This window comes from Mastigoproctus giganteus, chromosome 10 (assembly GCF_048544385.1).
Source record: "Mastigoproctus giganteus isolate SK-2022 chromosome 10, ASM4854438v1, whole genome shotgun sequence".
Classification (NCBI taxonomy): Eukaryota; Metazoa; Arthropoda; class Arachnida; order Uropygi; family Thelyphonidae; genus Mastigoproctus; species Mastigoproctus giganteus.
In genome coordinates, this window is record NC_143584.1 from 98,564,717 (window position 1) to 98,583,021 (window position 18,305).

An 18,305-nucleotide genomic window follows, 5' to 3' on the forward strand; every position below is an offset into this window, starting at 1 on the left:
TTTTTTTACAGTTCACAATGTTAGTTCGATACAAACTTTATTATACAAGTATTTTGTGTAGAAAAAAATCTTCAATATTAATGTAAACGGACAAATTAGTTGATTTTGTAATAAAACTAATCCAAATACATAAATAATATTAAAACTGAACTCATATGTGAATGGAGGATTTATTTTCATTAAATACATTATTATATTATACAAATACATTAAATGCATCAGGATTCCACACTTACATTTCTACATGCTTTCTACAAATCTCTTTTTAAAAGTCATTTTTCTGCAATCAAGGCTGCAATGAAGTCTTCTAATTTTTCCTGGACTTGGCGAACTCGTTCTGAAACGTAAGTACATGTATACATTTTGACTTACTCATAAGGTATTAATAGATAAATAGATATCTCACTCACCGAAGTGTGAAAAGCAAACTTATACAGAATCAGCCAAAAAAAAAACCCCCATCCCATTTCACCTATTCATTACCTCCAACAGTTTGTCTAGTTCTGCCTTTAATTTAAGCTATCAAACCTCCACAGCAATAGATGGAAGCTTGTTCCAGCAATCAACCACCCACTAACTAAAGGAAAACTTCTGCACATCTATTCTACAAATGTCCTCCCTCAATTTGAATTTGTGCCCCACTCATGTTTGTAGTCCGAGCAAGAGGAAGAATCCCACCAGCATTGATCTTGCTCAATCATAGTATCCAATCAAATTAGTCAGACAAGATTTCTCCTTAACAAACCCATGCTGTGTCTGAAGTATAATTGCAGCCTTGTCTAAATGATCCTGCATTACTTCTTTTACCAGTGATTGCATCCTTTGCCAAATATTTCTTGTAATCTGCCTTCGCTTGCCTAACCTCCTTTGTGACTTGATTACAGACTAGGCCTGACGTAGCCGAGTGGTCAGGAGTGAGAGTGCATAGCACGCATTCCTTGAGTGAACCGGGGTTCAAGCCCGTGACTACTAAATACGATAAATATTTGTATTGATGATTTATTGTAAACTCTACTGACTTGGTTGTCATGCCGGAGTATAAACAGAAAAAATAATAGTTTGTATCTACCATAGACTTCTGTGTCACCTGATAATTTATATGCTTACCATGCAGTTTTCTCCTCTGCCACAAGTCTCATTAGTTCATCTAACATGCATTTAGGCCTATATCTTGAAGAGTCTTTTGTAATTAATTCCTTGAATGCTTCCCACTTAGAATTTGCTGATGGTAATATCATCAGTTGATCCCACTGTATAGAATTTAAAAACTGTCTGAGACCACTGTAGTCACCTTTACGAAAACAAAAGCCCTTTTCTTTACCCTTGATAGTAGTTACATCTTTAAGTAAATCCCAAATCAATACACTGTGATCACTGCCACCTAGGGGTTCTTTTATCTGCAGATTACTGATATATTAATAATCACTGCTGATAATTAGATCAAGAGTATTAATCCCTCTTGTTGACTCTCTAATGTGCTGTTGCGGAAAACACTCATAACTCAACAAAAGCTATACTAGTGTGTGAGTGACCAACCCACAAATTCGCGGAAATATCTGGAAAGTTAAAATCCCCTATTATAAGACATTCTGATTTCCGAGCCCACTCTGTTTCCTTGTACAGTTGTTCACTGTATTCATGAGAGTCATCAGAGCCTATAATACACCCCTACTCTCAACTTTGCTTTCCCAGTGCTTATGTCACACCAAATTGACTCAAAACTGCACTATCCACACATGTAAACTGGATGCATTTCTTTAGATTTTGTGTGTTTCTTAACTAACAGCATCACTCCTTCTATCCTGTCTGTACAGTCTGCCCGAGTAATACAGTGGTATTGTTGCCGTCATCCCTACGCCAAGTGAAAAGGGTCTGAGTTTGAACCCTGTTAATGAAGTGAGGAACTTTAATAGACTTTTTCACTCCTTGGCTGAGTTAGTCGGTCTCAGGAGTAGACAGCAAGATTCCCCCCTCCAGAAACTGGAGTTTTTTTGTACAGCAAAACGGGCAAATAGACCAGAGAACACACAATTTACAGACACAAATACAGGTATAAGTAAGGAATTCTCGGGTCGCCCTAATATAACAGCTTGATATATTTTTTTTTTGTCCTTTCTGTACACATACTCTCCACATTCAAATTCTGCATCCCTTATATTGGACTTCTCTGACATCCCAACAATATCTGCATTTGATGTCTTGACCATCACTTCAAATTCATCAAATTTATTTACTATGCTCCTAGCATTGGTGTACGTGCAAGTATATATGCACCTGTTCTTACTCTTAGTTACTCAATGCAGCCCACGTATTTACTTGTTTTATGATGACTTCCAGCAGTCCTTGATATTCCCAGCAACTTGATTTCAAGGCTGCTGCTGCTCATTCCAATAGAAGCTGTGCAAGAATCATCTTCACCTCTGCTGAGGCTATTGTTAATCTATTAGTATGTGTACCCCCCCCCCAATCTATCAGTTTTCCAATCCATCTAACACTGCTTTGATAGCATCAGCAAATATTCTTGCACCCTTTCTATTTATATCCCATTCCTGTAGAAGCAGTCTCTCTGAACAAGCACAGACTATGCTGAGAAAAATTCTGCAAGAGCCTTGCACAATCCCTCCAGGGCTGAATTGATTGACAAGGCTCTCATCACATACTCCCTCCTATCACATCTGAGCAGAAATGTAGATACTTTTAAATCTAATCCTAATTTGTGACACTGTGGAACTGGGTAAAAACAACTTCTCTTTAAGATTACTTCACAGACTAGATGTCAAAGTTACAGCCTTAATTTGATATACCTTGTTTTTTAGCCTGTCCATGCCATAAATATTACTGCTGGGAATACAATTTCTGTTGTATTACTTTCTGATCATGATATGGTCTCTCTGGTCATATTGTGTTCATATATTTGGATGATTTTCTTCATTTCATGAAGGTTTCCAAGTTTTGTGCAAAAGATCAAACAGTTTTTTTCAAATTAACAGGAGACTTCAAAGTAGTTTTGCAGATTGAAGAATGCTGGCCATGCTCAGTGACAATGTGTTTAATTGATAGCTGTACTTGATCTGAGGCAGACTTTCTCCTTAAGTAAAATAAGGTGTGTTGGAGGTAATGGCCAATATGAAGTCTAGACAGAATCACTTTTTACCTGTTTTGTATGAAGGCAGATGTTGATAGGTTGCAGCTTGTTGTACACTTTTTATTATTTGTTTTCTAGCCATAATTGAACTGGTTAGCTCTGCATACTTTTTATATAAGTTTTTGGCAGTCAGTGTAGTGAATTAGAAAAAACTGGGGAGGTAACAGTGTCCAGTTGTTTTGTTGCATTATTCCACAAGTTCATTTCCTGGAATGCTGACATTATCTGGTATCCAGCAGAATGATAAGTGCATGTTTGGAAATTGGCATTAGCAGAGGCATATGATACAAGAAAGCAAGCTTAAGCAGCATCAGCCAAAAAAAAAAAAAAAACAACACACCCTCCCATTTCATCCCTCCATTTGTTCCAAATGCCTGTCCAGCTCAGCCTTAAATTTATTTAGGCTATTAGCTTCCACAACAATACATGGAAGCCTGCTCAACCAATCAACTGCCCGCTGGCTAAAGGTAAATTTCCGTACATCTATTCTGCAACTATCTTTCCTCAATTTGAAACTGTGCCCCCTCAGGTTCTTAGTCTGAGCAAGACGAAGAATCCCATCAGCAATCAGCTTGCTCAACCCATTCAAGGCCTTATACACCTCAATCAGATCACCTCGCAGGTGCCTACTCTCCAGGTGCTGCAATTTGTAGAACTTAAGCCTTTCTTGGTAAGAGAACCCCTTTGTTCCCCTCACCAATCTTGTTGCCCTTCTTTGTACTCGTTCTAGCAACTCTACATCCTTCCTAAAATGAGGCCTCCACACCTGTACACAGTACTCTAGGTGTGGCCTGACCATTGCCTTGTATAACGGGACTATCACCTCCCTGTCCCTGCTAGCAAAATTCCTATTTATCATTGACAAGACTCCATGACCTGCCCTAGCAGCCCATCTGCACTGCTCAGCAAACTTCATATTTGGCTGCACAATTACCCTCAAGGTCTTTTTCACTCTCCACTTTTCTGAGTGTAGTACCACCCAGTTGGTACGTTTCTCTTCGGTTATCGCTACCCATATGCAGTACTTTGCATTTGTCAATGTTAAACTCCAGTTGCCACTTCTCAGCCCATTTTCCCAACTTATCTAGATCCAGTTGGAGTAGCGTACTGTCATTACTGTCGTTAACAACCCTGCCAACCTTTGTATCATCTGAAAACTTGGACATTAAACCTGATATACCTTCAGCAATATCATTGATAAATATTGAAAACAATGGGCCCAACACCGAACCCTGGGAACTCCACTAATAACATTTGTCCACGAAGAGCAGTGTCCATTGATTACCACTCTCTGTTGCGTTGTCTCTCACTCAACCATCCGTTTATCCATTGTAGCAGCTTACCCTTGATGCCATACCTCTCCAATTTATACAGCAGTCTTCCATGTGCGACAGTATCAAAAGCTTTCCTGAAATCCAAGTATATGATATCAAAATTATTTTTGGCATTCAGTTCCTTTGTGACCGCATCATAGTAATCAATCAAATTGGTCAGACAAACCCATGCTGTGTCTTAACTATTACTGCAGACTTGTCTAGATGATCCTGCAATGCTTCTTTAACCAGTGATTCCATTATTTTCCCTGGAACATAGGTTAAACAAAAAAGGTCTGTGTTACTTGTGTCATCTTTTGAACCTCCTTTGTGAATTGGTGATACATTTGCACACCTCCAGTCCATGGGGACCTACTCCATGGACTGGAGAGGCAAAATAATCACTTTTGCCTCTGCCTGCGGCCACTGACAACCTTTTAGTCTGTGTATCCCCCCACGCTAGGAGTTTTCCAACCCACCTAACACTGCCTCGATAGCATCAGCAAATATTCTTGCACCCTTTCTATTTAAGTGTATCCCATCCCTGTAGAAGTAGTCTCTCCTGTCAACAAGCACAGACCAGGCTGAAAAAAATTCTACCCCTTGAGCCTTGCACAATCTCTCCAGGGCTGAATTGATTGACAAAGCTCTCATCATATACTCCCTCCTATCGTGTCTGGGCAGAATTGCAGACACTTTCACATTCAACCCTAACTTGCCATTTTTTTTTTCAATATTGACCTGTTTGTTGAGTAAATCTGCAGATCTCTTACTCTTAATGTCATTTGTGCCAATGTGTACAACAATATCACCTTTTGTACCCTGAAAAGATATCTGCTCTACCGTCATGAACTTTTGCCCCTGGCAGACATACTCTGATCCTGTTCCACCTATCCTTCTTACATAGTGTATTCCCCATCTCCCCGACAATAGAGTCACCAACAAAAACTAGTTTCTTTGGGACCAGTGCATTCCGCCTTGGAGATTGGCTCTGTGTTGCCTGATGCACAGGAGTGAGCTCTGTCATTGAGTTGGGCAGCTGAGAGCCTGATGGGCCCCTCATATTAATTTCTTTGACGGCATTTACCCTACACCTCAAGCTCTCATAGACACCCATCAGAATGCTGAGTTGGCACCTAATTTCTTGACACTCCAGACATCTAGCACACACGAAGGCATCCTCCTTGGCTAGATCATGTCCTGTTTTAGAAAGGTCGGCAAACATTTCACACTTCGCACATTTTTTGAGACTGTGATGTGTTGGAGAATCGTCCCCTTCATTTCTCTCCCGAGCCACAGCACTTGCTAGTCTCTGATTTTTTGCTTCGCAGCTGTAGTCTGGGTCATGATTTCCATTTAAATACAATTTAATTAACAATGAATTTTAATAAAATTAATAATATTTTTAATTAATTGATAATACTATAATAAGCTAATAGATTCCTAATACAGTACTTCATATTACGCTATCTAGTTTAACCTGTCTTAGAATGAATCTGCTTCAGAATATGATGAGAAGAGGAGAAAATAGATTGAATGGCAGTAACTGCACTTAAGGAATAAGTCTGTATTAAAGCTTCCATGACATGGCGCATTCAGCTATCTTATGGTCTGAGTGCACACAATTTTGTGGGGTAGAGAGATATATACTTCCTCCAACCAAATGGAGGAAGTAATTGCAGATCACACAGTTCTTTGTTCTTAAGCTGCCAGTACAGATTTAGAGTTTCCTTGCATTATCTAAGGAATGTACTGGATATTTAGTCTGACAAAAAAAAGGTTTTACATTTCCAGAAGAAACTACAGACAGAGCATAGGGTTAAGAGTAAGTTGGGTATAGCAACATCTTCAATATCCTTCTTATACCAATTACCATGGATATGAAAATTTTTCACTTATTTTGGCTATGTATGTGGCATGGAATAAGTTCCAAACTTGATTTTTGGTAGTCTATTTTTATATTCCATATACATTATTTTTGTTTTAGTGGGAGACATTGTAAGCTTATATGTCTTGCACCATGTGGCCAATTTGTTGATTGCCAAATGGAAATATTTTTTCCAGCTCCTATCTAGCACTTCATTTTGCAAGGTTCAAATTTTTCATGCCAACATTATCTAAGTTGTCTGAATATGCAGTCATGGAGCCATTTTCAAACTGATTCCTAATCATTGAGAATTATGCTCAATAGATGTGGATTCAGCAAAGAGGTGTGGGGGAGGGCCCCCTTTATTACAGTTTCTCCATCTTGTGATATATTGTTTTTACAGTAGCTGTTCTATTAGTGAGGTAGCTTCTCATTGTGTTACAGATTTGATGGGAGCAATTATTGACTCTAAGTATGCTCTGCCACCAGAGTCCAAAAAGCATGCCCTCAATAACCTGCTCTTTCCTGAAGCTGAATTGTTAGGTGATTGTGCTCTGTCGATTTACATGATTGTATTAATTCTGGTTACAATTATTTTTTAATGTATGTTTTCCAGCACAGAGAAGGAATGCAATTGAGTAGTATGGACCTGGATTTCTTTCTTTTGTCAATTCTTTCCAGATAGATTATTGGCCCTCTTCTGAACATTTATTATATATCTCGTGAGTATGGGCTTGGCACACCCAGGGTCTTGAGCTGGATATAATCATTTTTCTCTTTCTTGGTGATTCACTTCTACTGTTCTCGCCCTCTCTCTCTCTGGGTAACTCAGAAATTTTTTTTTTTTTTCAGCTGGTGCAGCAAAAGCCTCAGGCTTCCTTGCATCATATAGCTAATAATAAAATAATATATATGCATAATAGGATTGGTGGGGCAATTAAGTGGCCCCACCTTCAGTGAAGTCCATTCTCGAACATTTGGTAAAGGTCACCTGCCTGACTGCTTTCAGCCTCACTTGGGTTAATATCTGATTCGTCTGTAACTGCAACATAGTTCTCACTGTCTTCCTAGTTTTCCTTGGTTTTGTTACTTATGTCATTCTGTGCATTCACTTTCCCTAAGATTCTCTCCATGGAGGATTGCCATATGCCTGTTCTCTGGTTGAAGGTTACTGTATATTTCTCCTGGCATGATTTTGTTTGTTGTGGGTTTGTACACTAGTCCCCATGGGTCTTGGCTCACTGAAGTTCTTAGCCTTCTTACTTTATTTCTTAGCATGGCTATTTCTGAGGCAACCCTTTAGTTATGGTTTTCTCAATCTTGTGATATATTGTTTTTACAGTAGGTGCTCTACAGTGTTGTATTCGGGCCAGAACGACGTTCTGATACTTTTTTCTAAATATCATAATAGAAAATCATTAAATTTATACACCTAATATTATGAAACAATGGCATAATCAAAGGGGAGGGAGAAATATCTATTTTACCCATTGATACTAAAAATATATATTAATAGTAATCTTTAAATTAATAGATTTCTTTAAAAAATTATTTAAAAACAAAAATATAAATTTTGCAATGAAACTTGAATGCTTTTTACTAAAGTACAATGTGTTAGATAAAGAGATCCAACAAATGAGATATACTGTGATACGTGCGAGCGCTGCATTTTGATTCGCCATGAGCTGAACGCTAGAACTGGTTGTTCTATGAACCATGAGTCTGAGTCTGATGTGGCATTATCATATAGTCTTCTGGAGAACAAGTGTTCTGGTACTATTTTTTTTAGCAATACACCTCTGGTGCTCTATTAGCGAATTAACTTCTGATTGTGCTATAGATTAGCTAGGAGCAGTTACACATGAAAATGCTTTACCATCAGCCTGTCAAATGCACCTTGGTAACCATAAAGAGCTAAGGCACAAATTTGTGGTGGGTGCTTTTTGCTAGTGTAACTACCAGATAAAGGGCATCTTCAGTACCTGCCTTTCCTGAAGCAGAACTGGTAAAGAGGTTGTTTTGTTTATTTTCACAATTGAAAAGAGTGTAACGAACGTGGATTGGTTTCCTTTTTTCCTTGTCTGCTGTCAGTTATTTTCTGAAGGGCTTGGATGGATGCATAATGGTTCTCTGCTAAACACCTATTATATAGCAGTAACAGCACCTGTGGTTTCATCCCGTGGAGACTCTTAATTGCTGCATCTTCAATGAGGTCCATTTTGAGACATTTGTTAATGTTTATTTATAGGATGATTTTTATTCATCATACCATTTCTATTCTTTGCAGTTTTGCAAGCTTCAAATTTTTCACACCAAGGTCATTACTCTGTAGGGGGGGGGGTATGGAGTTTAGTTGGCAACAGTGAATACTGCAGTAGTTGTCCTGTAGTTCCTGGATGGAATTATGGAATTTTTGATAACAGGGTGGTTTCTAACCACTACCTTGAGGTGTCTGGTAAAGGACTGCAATAGCTATCAATGTTACTTGATTTTAACCCATGTGAATTTTATCTCTGTGATCACCTGAAATTAGTGTTTCACAAGAATCTACAAACCATTCTACACTGAAGAAATTGAAGGAGCAATTTTTTTGTCAGAGGACTCATTGAAGAATGTTCTTGACAGCTTTACACGCTGGCTGCAATACCTTATTGATAAACATGGAGGACACCCTGAACATGTGGCATGAATTTTCTAATACTGCTAAATGCAATTCAAGTTCAAGTCCATTCCACAAGAACCTCGTAGTCTGGATTTCTCCATGCAGTGAGGATAATATTTTATTGCCCATTAATATTTTATTGTCCAATACATTAATATAAACAGTAATTCCACTGATTTTAAAGTCATTATTATATGGTATAAATAGATCAATATTTTTGTTAGTATTCAATAAATTTAACCACAAACAGATAGGACTTATGTCCTATCTGTCTGTGGATCAATGAAATAATATTTAAAACTTAATATATATAAATTCCAATAATAGTTCCTTCATGTTATAATGCATTCAGATTTGGGTCATTTAAGTAATTGCAGTAATCTGAGCAATAAGAGTCTAAGGTGTTATCCTTTAAAGTAAGTTCTTTTTTTTCTTAAATGTTTTTGAGTTCTTTTTTTTTTCCTGTTTCTAACTGTTCTATATATATTTTTTGATATAGGGATCTATATTCCAAAATAGGAATTACCATAGTTGAATATAGTTTTCTGACTAAGTGACATGATTTTCGACTGTACAAAAAACATTTTATAAGACCTAAAAACTGATAACCTTTTCTTGATATTATATTAATATGATTTTTAAATTTAAAGTTTGATTAAAATGTAGTTCTTAGATCTTTTATTTGATTTTCTTTATTGCACAATTGTAGCTATTTTTGTCAAAATCAGCATAGGAAATGTTTTCGAATCTGGTAAATCAATATAACAAATCGCTGACTTTATACCGAAAGGAGGATTACATTTCTATGGCCCAACTCAAAGATTTAAAAGCTAGAACATATAATATTCCTACACTTTTCAGTAAAATTAAGCTACATAAAGCAAATTACCCCATCTCTCCAATCATCTCGTACAAGCACTCAGCTTTCGTGTCCTTAGCCACTCATCGATATAATATAATAAAACCATTTCGACAAGCTATAAATTTTGGTTAAAAAAGATATACAGTTAAAAGAGAATGATCTGTTACATTCTCTTGATGTCACCTCACTATACACCAATGTGAATGTAGAGTACACACTAGATATCATATGGGAAATGTTGAGTAAAAATTCCTTCCCAATAAACCATACATTTCCTATTAAAGCAATGTTTGATTTGATCAAATTTTTGTAATTGAAGCAAACTACATCACATTCCAAAACAAGGTTTAAAAATAGATTTTTGGATTGATGGGTCTAAATCACAGTGACCTCGTGGCAGAAATTTATCTGTCAAAAATTGAACAGTTATATTTATCACCTTTACTTCCTAGGATCACATATTATGGTAGAAATCTAGAGGATGTATTTGTATTACAGATTCAACTACTATATAAGATTAGCAATAGCATTAGTAAAGGCACATGATGCAAGAAAGCAAGCCTATATAGCAGGGGTGCTCAACTTAATTTTTGATGCAATCTACTTTTTTTTCTTCAAAATGTGCCGCGATCTACCATCTCAAAAATTCCGTTGTACATGGTTAAAAAAAGTTAACACACATTGAAAAATGTTGTTTATAAATTTTAAAATTAAATACAATTCAGAATTCTTATTTTAAATTCATATGAACTTAAATTTTTAATTTATGTCAAGTTTGTGTCTTCTGCCATCTGCCAAGCTTTCAAAATCGGGGATATACTATGATAAGGCCAACTGTAAAGAATCTTCTGTATGCAAGTCAGTAAGAGTAGAGCACCTCTTCGTCTTTGTTTGTTTCAAATAGGAAAATGCCAATTCACACAGATATGTGGAACCAAAACAGGAATTTCAAAGTTTACTGCATTTTTTTTTTACATTTGAGTACTTTTCTTGGCAAACATATTTCCAAAAGTCTTTTTCTGATGATTTGGCTTTTAGGAAGATATGTTTCACAATGTAATAATTTCATTTTCAAGTAATGTTTTCTCCATGTGAAAAATCCTAACGATTTTTTCCTGCAATTTGTTTCGTATCTAAGTCGACATTAAATGGATAAGAAATATGTTGAATAATGTCTTCAAATTGCTGAATCTGGTTTTAAAATCATCCAGAACTTTCTCAATTTTGGAAATATATTTCTCACTATTAAATTCAAAAACAGGATTTTTTGCAACTGATCTTGCATATTTGCAAAATGATCAAATTTTTCCCTTTGAGATCCTTAGCCATTGCCAAAAATTGATATTTATATGCAGAAATATTACTAATCGTGTCACCCACATTTTTATTTTTTCCTTGCAATTCTAAATTCAGATCACTTAATTTACTGGTAAAATCTGCCAAAAAAAGCCAGATCACACAACCACTCCACATCTTGTAGCTGCTGATAATCATCTCCCCTTTGACCAACAATTTTTTTTAATTTCATTCAGCAAATTTTGAAATCTCTGTAGAAACTTACTCCGACTCAGCCACCTCACATCTGTGTGTAATATCAGATCTGGTTCATTTTCATCAAGGTGCATTTTGAAATGTCTCCAATGAACAGATTGTCCTCTGATGGAATTCACGATTTTGAAAGCTATGTCCATAACACTTTTAGAATTTAATCTTTTGGTGGCTAACACTTGTTGGTGGATGATACAGTGGTAGCTCAAAAAGATCTGGGAGTTCATCATCCTTTTGGCACAATGCAATGAATCCATTAAGGAACCCCATCATTGCTTTAGCTCCATCTGTTGTTATTGATACGAGCTTAAATAGTGGTAATTTAATTTTTTCAACAAAAATTTTGAATGCGTTAAATATATCAGACCTCTAGTTCTTTCTTTTAATGAAACCATACCCAGCAGTTCTTCTCTAGTGGAATCATTGAAAACCATATGAATGAAAACGAGCAATTGAGCTTTATCACTGACATCTGTAGATTCATCCAGTTGTAAATAAAAGGACACACAATTAGCAATATGAGCATGCAATTGTTCACTCACATTTTTAATAATTTTTTCAATGCATAGCATCACGGTATTTCAAGATAATTGCAGATCTTGAAGAGCACTTTTAATTTCATTTTTGTTCTTAAAATTTTCAAAAAGAAAATCTGTTATTTCTAAAAATGCGTCTTTGATGAATTGACCATCAGAAAATGGTTCACTTTAAATGATGCTACAGTTACTACTTTAGATTGTAAATTAGGTGTCACAAAGAAATTTTGTTGTGTGAATAATCTGGATTTAAGTATTTTTAATTTATTTTTTTCTAACGTCACTATTAGGCAGAAAATCCGATTGGCATTTGCCATGGAGTGCCCTTCTAAATTTCCTTTTTTAGGTATAACCACAGAAGCATTGCAAATTAAACAATATTTTTCTTTTATCATTAGAAAAAAGTATTCTAGTTCCCACTCTTGATGAATCAAATTAAATTAACATAAGTACTGTCCAGTTATTAATATCAAGTAAGCTAAATAAGAATTCGACACATACACTATGCTCTCCACAACATAACCGTGAATTTTCACTAGACAAGCGGCTGTGCGGCAACAAGAGTAGTTATGTGGTTCAACAGATTTCAATAAGCATATGCAGTGGGGCATATAATAATAATAATATTTTTTATTAACATAAATTGAATACAACAGTGATTCCTTACACAGAAAGCCAGAGGATCTTAAAATACGTTGTTTATAAAAGTGATTTTTTTTATTAAACATTTAGATTTTGACTAATATATTTTTTATATATATTTAAAATTCATCATGATCAATCAAAATTAAAACCGCAATCGACTGGTAGACGGTGATAGACTTGTTGGCCACCCCTGCTATATAGCATCAGCCAAGAAAAAAATAAATAAATAAAAAATTAAAAAAAATCAATTTCACCCATCCACTCGCTATAAAAATGTTTGTCTAGTTCTGCCTTGAATTTATTTAAGCTATCAACTTCTACAACAATATATGGAAGTTTGTTCCAGCAATCAACCACACGCTGGCTAAAGGCAAACTTCCGCACATCTATCCTACAACTGTCTTTCCTCAATTTGAATTTATGCCGTTTCAGGTGATTATTCTGAGCAAGAGGAAGAATCCCATCAGCATTGAGCATGCTCAAACCATTCAAGGCTTTATACACCTCAATCAGATCACCTCGCACGAGCCTAGTCTCCACAAGAGCAACCCTTTGATTCACTAATTTTGTTGAACTTCTTTGCACTTGCTCCAGCAGCTCTACATCCTTCCTAAAATGAGGCCTCCAGACCTATATACAGTACTCAAGGTGTGGCCCGACCATTGCCTTATACAAGGGGATAATCACCTCCTTATCCATGCTAGAAAAATTCCTGTATATCATTGACAAGATACCATGAGCTACTCTTGCAGATCATATGCACTGCTCAGAAAACTTCATATCTGCCTGCACAATTACCCCAGGTCTTTTACACTGACCTACCACTGTCAGTGTAATACCACACAGTTGATACGTTACTCTGGGGTTACTGCTTACCATATGCAGTACTTTACAATTGTCAATGATAAACTTCAGTTGCCATTCTCAGCCTATCTGCTCAACTTTTCTAGATCTTGTTGCATCAGCGCACTGTCATTAACTGAAGCTATAACGGAAGCCTTGTCTAGATGATCCTGCAGTGCTTCTTTAACCAGTGCTCCATTAATTTCCCTGGAACAGAAGTTAAACTAACAGGTCTGTAATTAGTTGTGTCACCCTTTGATCCTCCTTTGTCACATCTCCAGTCCATGGGTTCCTCCCCCTGAGTCCAAGGAAGCTCTCATAATTATGGCTAAGAGTTTGCTTACTTCCTTTGCCGCCTCCTTTAATATAACTGGACAGATCCCATCCACCCCGGTTGCCTTTCTTATGTTTATCGTAAACAATTTCTCCTCCACTTTGTTCTCAGTTATTAGAAAATCATCTAGCTCATTGCCAGAGTTTAATTCACCTCTGGCATTCCCCTCTCTGAATAACTCCTAAGGTGTGAATGTACTTATATACAAATCTTAGATACTTTCAATAATATCCACCCTAGACTACAGTTTATTTTAGAAACTGAGAACATGGACAATAAATCATTAAATTGTACCCTTACCCGTAAGATAAATGACAATCTGTTCAAAATATATTCTGTTCAAAATGTTTTTCACTATGACAGCTACCATTCTTTCACATATAAAAGATCAATTGTGTTAAATCAATTCCTTAACACATTTAAATATTCTTCATCTGAATCAGCCTTAAACACCGAAAATAGAAATTCTGACAAGCAAACAGATTTTGAAATCGTGGCTATCTACTGTCTCTAATTAGACATATCAAAGTACAAGCGGAAAATAGGTTTTTTATTATTATTATTATTATTTTTTTATTATTATTATTATGAAAACGCCAAACACGACAGGTAGTAGAACCTATAGTACTTAGTAAAGTGCATGGCTTGGAAGTTGAGAAGATGAAAGAAGATATTTGTTGACATTAGACTTGAACTTCTGTAACTGTAATTTTCAAGAAATATGTATGAAGGAAGGTTGTTCCAGAAAATGGCAGTTGAATGAATAAACGAGGAAGATGAAAAGTTGGTTCTGTGAGTTTGAAGTTGGACAGTAAATGGATGTTGGCTGGTATTGGCATGTGTTCGGACTGTTTTGAAAGAGAGAGCGGGAATTATAGAAGCCAAATCAGAAGAACACCGCTCATGGAAGTATTATAGAAAAAGCATGCATCAAAAATAGTACGTCTATGAGACACAGTGGAGAGATTCTGTTAGAGACAAGTCATTAATTAACCTAATTGCCCTCTTCTGAACGGAATCTAGAACCTGAGCGAAGTTTTGGGGGGCACCACCCCAGATTTAGGTGTTTGTTTGTATATGAGCTTCACGGTGCAAGGGCAGCAAGGCCATAATGCGCCTAACTATGGTGATGTTAACTACACAGTTTATGTATATAAATGTTATTGAAGTTCACAAAACTATGGACAGGATTTGCGTTCAATGGAAGAAGGTCATTAATATACAAGAGAAAAGAGTGGAGGAAAGAACTGAACCTTGGGGGACACCAGCATTAGTGGAGAAGTTAGAAGACAGAGAGCCATCTACCATTACCCTCAGTGAGCGATCAGAGAGAAAACAAACTGGATAACCAATTACAAAAAACAGTTCGCAAACCAATTGTTGGAAGCTTGTGTAGAAGACCTTTATGCCAAACAAAATCGAAAGCCTTTGAGATGTCAAGAGCAACTGCTTGTGTTTCACCAAACTTTTCCATTGAATTTTTCCATAAATTGTAACATAAGCCAGAACATCACTAGTCGATTGACACTGACGAAATCCATACTGGCGATCGTTGATCAGATGGAAGGTATCTAGGTAGTTTAAGAGTTGCCAGTTAATTGATTTCTCCATTACTTTAGAAAGAGTAGAAGAAAGTGCAATTGGACGGGAGGGATTTGTCACCCTTTTTAGGAACTGGCTGGATATGAGCAAATTTCCAAGCAGACGGAAAAACACAGGCAGCAAAGAATAGGTCTAAGTTCAGGAGCACAGGTTTTGAGAACAAGTGGAGAAATATCATCAGGACGAGCTTTCTTAGCATCAAGATTCATCAAAAATCCAAGGGTCCTAAGCTGGATATCATCATTCTTCTTTTTCTTGGTGATTCCCTTCTACCTCTCTCTCTCTCAGGGTAATTCAAAAATTTTTTTTGGCTGGTGCAGCATAAGCCTCAGGCTTCCTTGCACCATACGGCTAATAATAATAATAAAATCCTTCTGACATCCTTTTGGAAGACCACAGGAGGGATTGAATGTAACATGAAGATCAGAATTCTCGGCTATCATTAGGGCAAGAAGCAAGTTTTCTACTCTTAGCCTATTCAAAATCTAGTTTGGACTGATCGATTGATTAATAACTGTCTCACAATTGTTGTGATCTTTGGTATAGGTAGAAAATGAAATCGAAGAATTGGAAACAAGCCAATTACGATATGCAACATTCTTCTCTTGAACAGCCTTAGCACATTTATTGAAAAACCAGGGTTTAGATTAAGGATGAGATTTTAGTGGAGTGTGGAATAAAGGATTCCATTCCTATAATAATAATTTCACTGACATGATCTGAGCAAACATTGACATCAGAAGTTTTGAAACAGTAATCCGATGAAGGAAAAGAAATCTCGCAGGTCATCCTATTTTGCATTCTTGTAATGCCAAACAACATGAGGTTGGGAATAGCCATGAGTTAAGGCTCCACTGGAGAAGAGACAATCACCAAGTTGTGATCTGAGGTGCCTAAAGGACCACTCATTTCAACCGTTTACTTAGAAGGGTTGTTTGTGAGAAAAAGATCAAGCATGTTGGCTGTATGGTTTGGATTGTCCAGTATTCTGGTAGGTAAATGAACAATCTGTGCGAGGTAATTAGTAATTTGCAAAAGCCTCATCATCTCGACCATCTGGAGTTGTGAACATTAACATCACCAAGGAAAATTACCTCGCTATTAGGAAAGTTGAACTCGAGAAAGTCAAAGAGTTCTATGTGATTAGTGGAGTTGAGAGAACGGCAGATACAACAGATGAATTTGACAGAATGAGCTAGAGAGATTTTAAGCCAGAGAAGATCCAAAATTATAGATTCTAAATTATCTAGTCTCTCACAGGGAATGCTGGAAAGGACCTATGCACAAGTACCACCTTTGAGGCGAAAGGAATCATACAGCGAATAATTTGGGCAACTGACATGATCAATGAGCAGTGGTTGAATCAACCGATAACTGAGATTCTGTCAGAAAAGGTACATGGGGTTTGGCAGACTGTAAGTTGAAATGGACATCATTGGGATTAGAAGTGAGACCATGTATATTTGTGAAATGAATTAGAAAGTATTTGGGAGGTTTAGATATTTTCTCAGATAAGCTTGTCTATTAGTTTGACAATTCATGGTGTATTCAATAGTAAGAAAAAGGGTGTGTGTGTGTGTGGGGGGGGGGCATGCTCTATGAAGTAATGAAATTTTTGGATATAGCATACACATGGTAAGATTATATCCAGACCCTCGACAATGTCCCCCGTATGCACACTACTCGGACTCCCTCCAATCACTATCCAGCAGAGTAGAGGTAGCAAGATTATACACTGGTTGATCCAGAAGCCTCCTAGAGGTTACCACTTGGTTTGGTCTGGTGTACGAACTAGCGGCCGGCCTGCAAACACCATTTTACAACAGTTCCCTCGAAATGTAAGGAAGTTTGGATCTTGCCATGGTGTTCATCATAACCTCAAACGGCATCAGCCATACTGCATGATGGAAGAGATGGAGAAGGGCTGAACAGAACTTAGCTCTGGAGACTTAATATGGGTTCCACGACTTCAAGCCTCCAATAAGCAAAGTGGTGGTATTGCACTGGTTGATGAGAGCCATCTACCACCTAGTATTGCTTAGTAACACAGAGGGTGGCATTCCTCCATGTGGTGTGGGTGCCATACCTCAATCCCTGCTTATGTTGGTTCACACCTGAGTGGTCACCCACAGTGTGCTTGCGCATGGGGGTTATACCCAGGATTACTAACAGTCCCACCATCGTGAAGGTGCAAACAGAGGATTTGGCTGTCACAGACAGTCCGGACTTCGCCGAAATTGGGTCTACTTGACTTGAATGTCATCCGAATATCAGTTCCATCAGCGTTTTAGACTTCCAGGTAGCAAGCATAGTTTGTCTGGCATATCTGAGAGAATGTCAGTGACAACCTTCAAGGATCAGGTTGAACCAAATTGCTCTTAACAATAATAGTAATAAGAAAAAATCTTTTATTTCTGTACCTCATATTCAACAATGGCATAAATAACTTAATTAACTTTTTAGAGACACAGAATTTAAAATTATTTCTAAACCTACGTGAAAATTACAGACTATATTACACAATTATTCTCTCCAATCTTCTGTCAAGTTTCAAAAAAATGAATTAGTTTATCATATATCATGTAAAGATAGTGACCTGTCCTATCAGGGATTGACACACTGTACTCTGTATAAAAGAATTTGTGCAGCAGTCTTCCATTTGCAACAGTATCAAAAGCCTTTCTAAGATCCAAATATATAATATCAAAGTTATTCCCTGCATCCAGTTCTTTTGTGACTGCATCATAGTATCCAGTCAAATTGGTCATGCAAGGCTTTCCCTTAACAAAACCATGCTGTGTCCAAGCTATAACTGAAGTCTTGTCTAGATGAGCCTGCAGTGCTTCTTTAACCAGTGCCTCCATTAATTTTCCTGGAACAGAAGTTAAACTCACAGGTCTATAATTACTTGTGTCAGCCTTTGATCCTCCTTTGTGAATTGTGGTCAC

General features: G+C 37.0%; 1 protein-coding gene across 4 annotated transcripts in view; it reads right to left on the reverse strand.

The window, feature by feature from the left end:
• Window positions 1-225: 225 nt before the first annotated feature.
• The window catches only part of Opa1 (Opa1 mitochondrial dynamin like GTPase), a 648,761-nt gene continuing 630,681 nt past the window's right edge, over window positions 226-18,305 (reverse strand). For all 4 annotated transcript variants that reach the window (XM_090383387.1, XM_090383386.1, XM_090383389.1 and 1 more), the window contains one exon: window positions 226-337. In XM_090383387.1, the coding sequence (XP_090239513.1) occupies window positions 273-337 (65 nt within the window). In that variant the 3' untranslated portion in view covers window positions 226-272. The remainder of the gene's footprint in view (window positions 338-18,305) is intronic.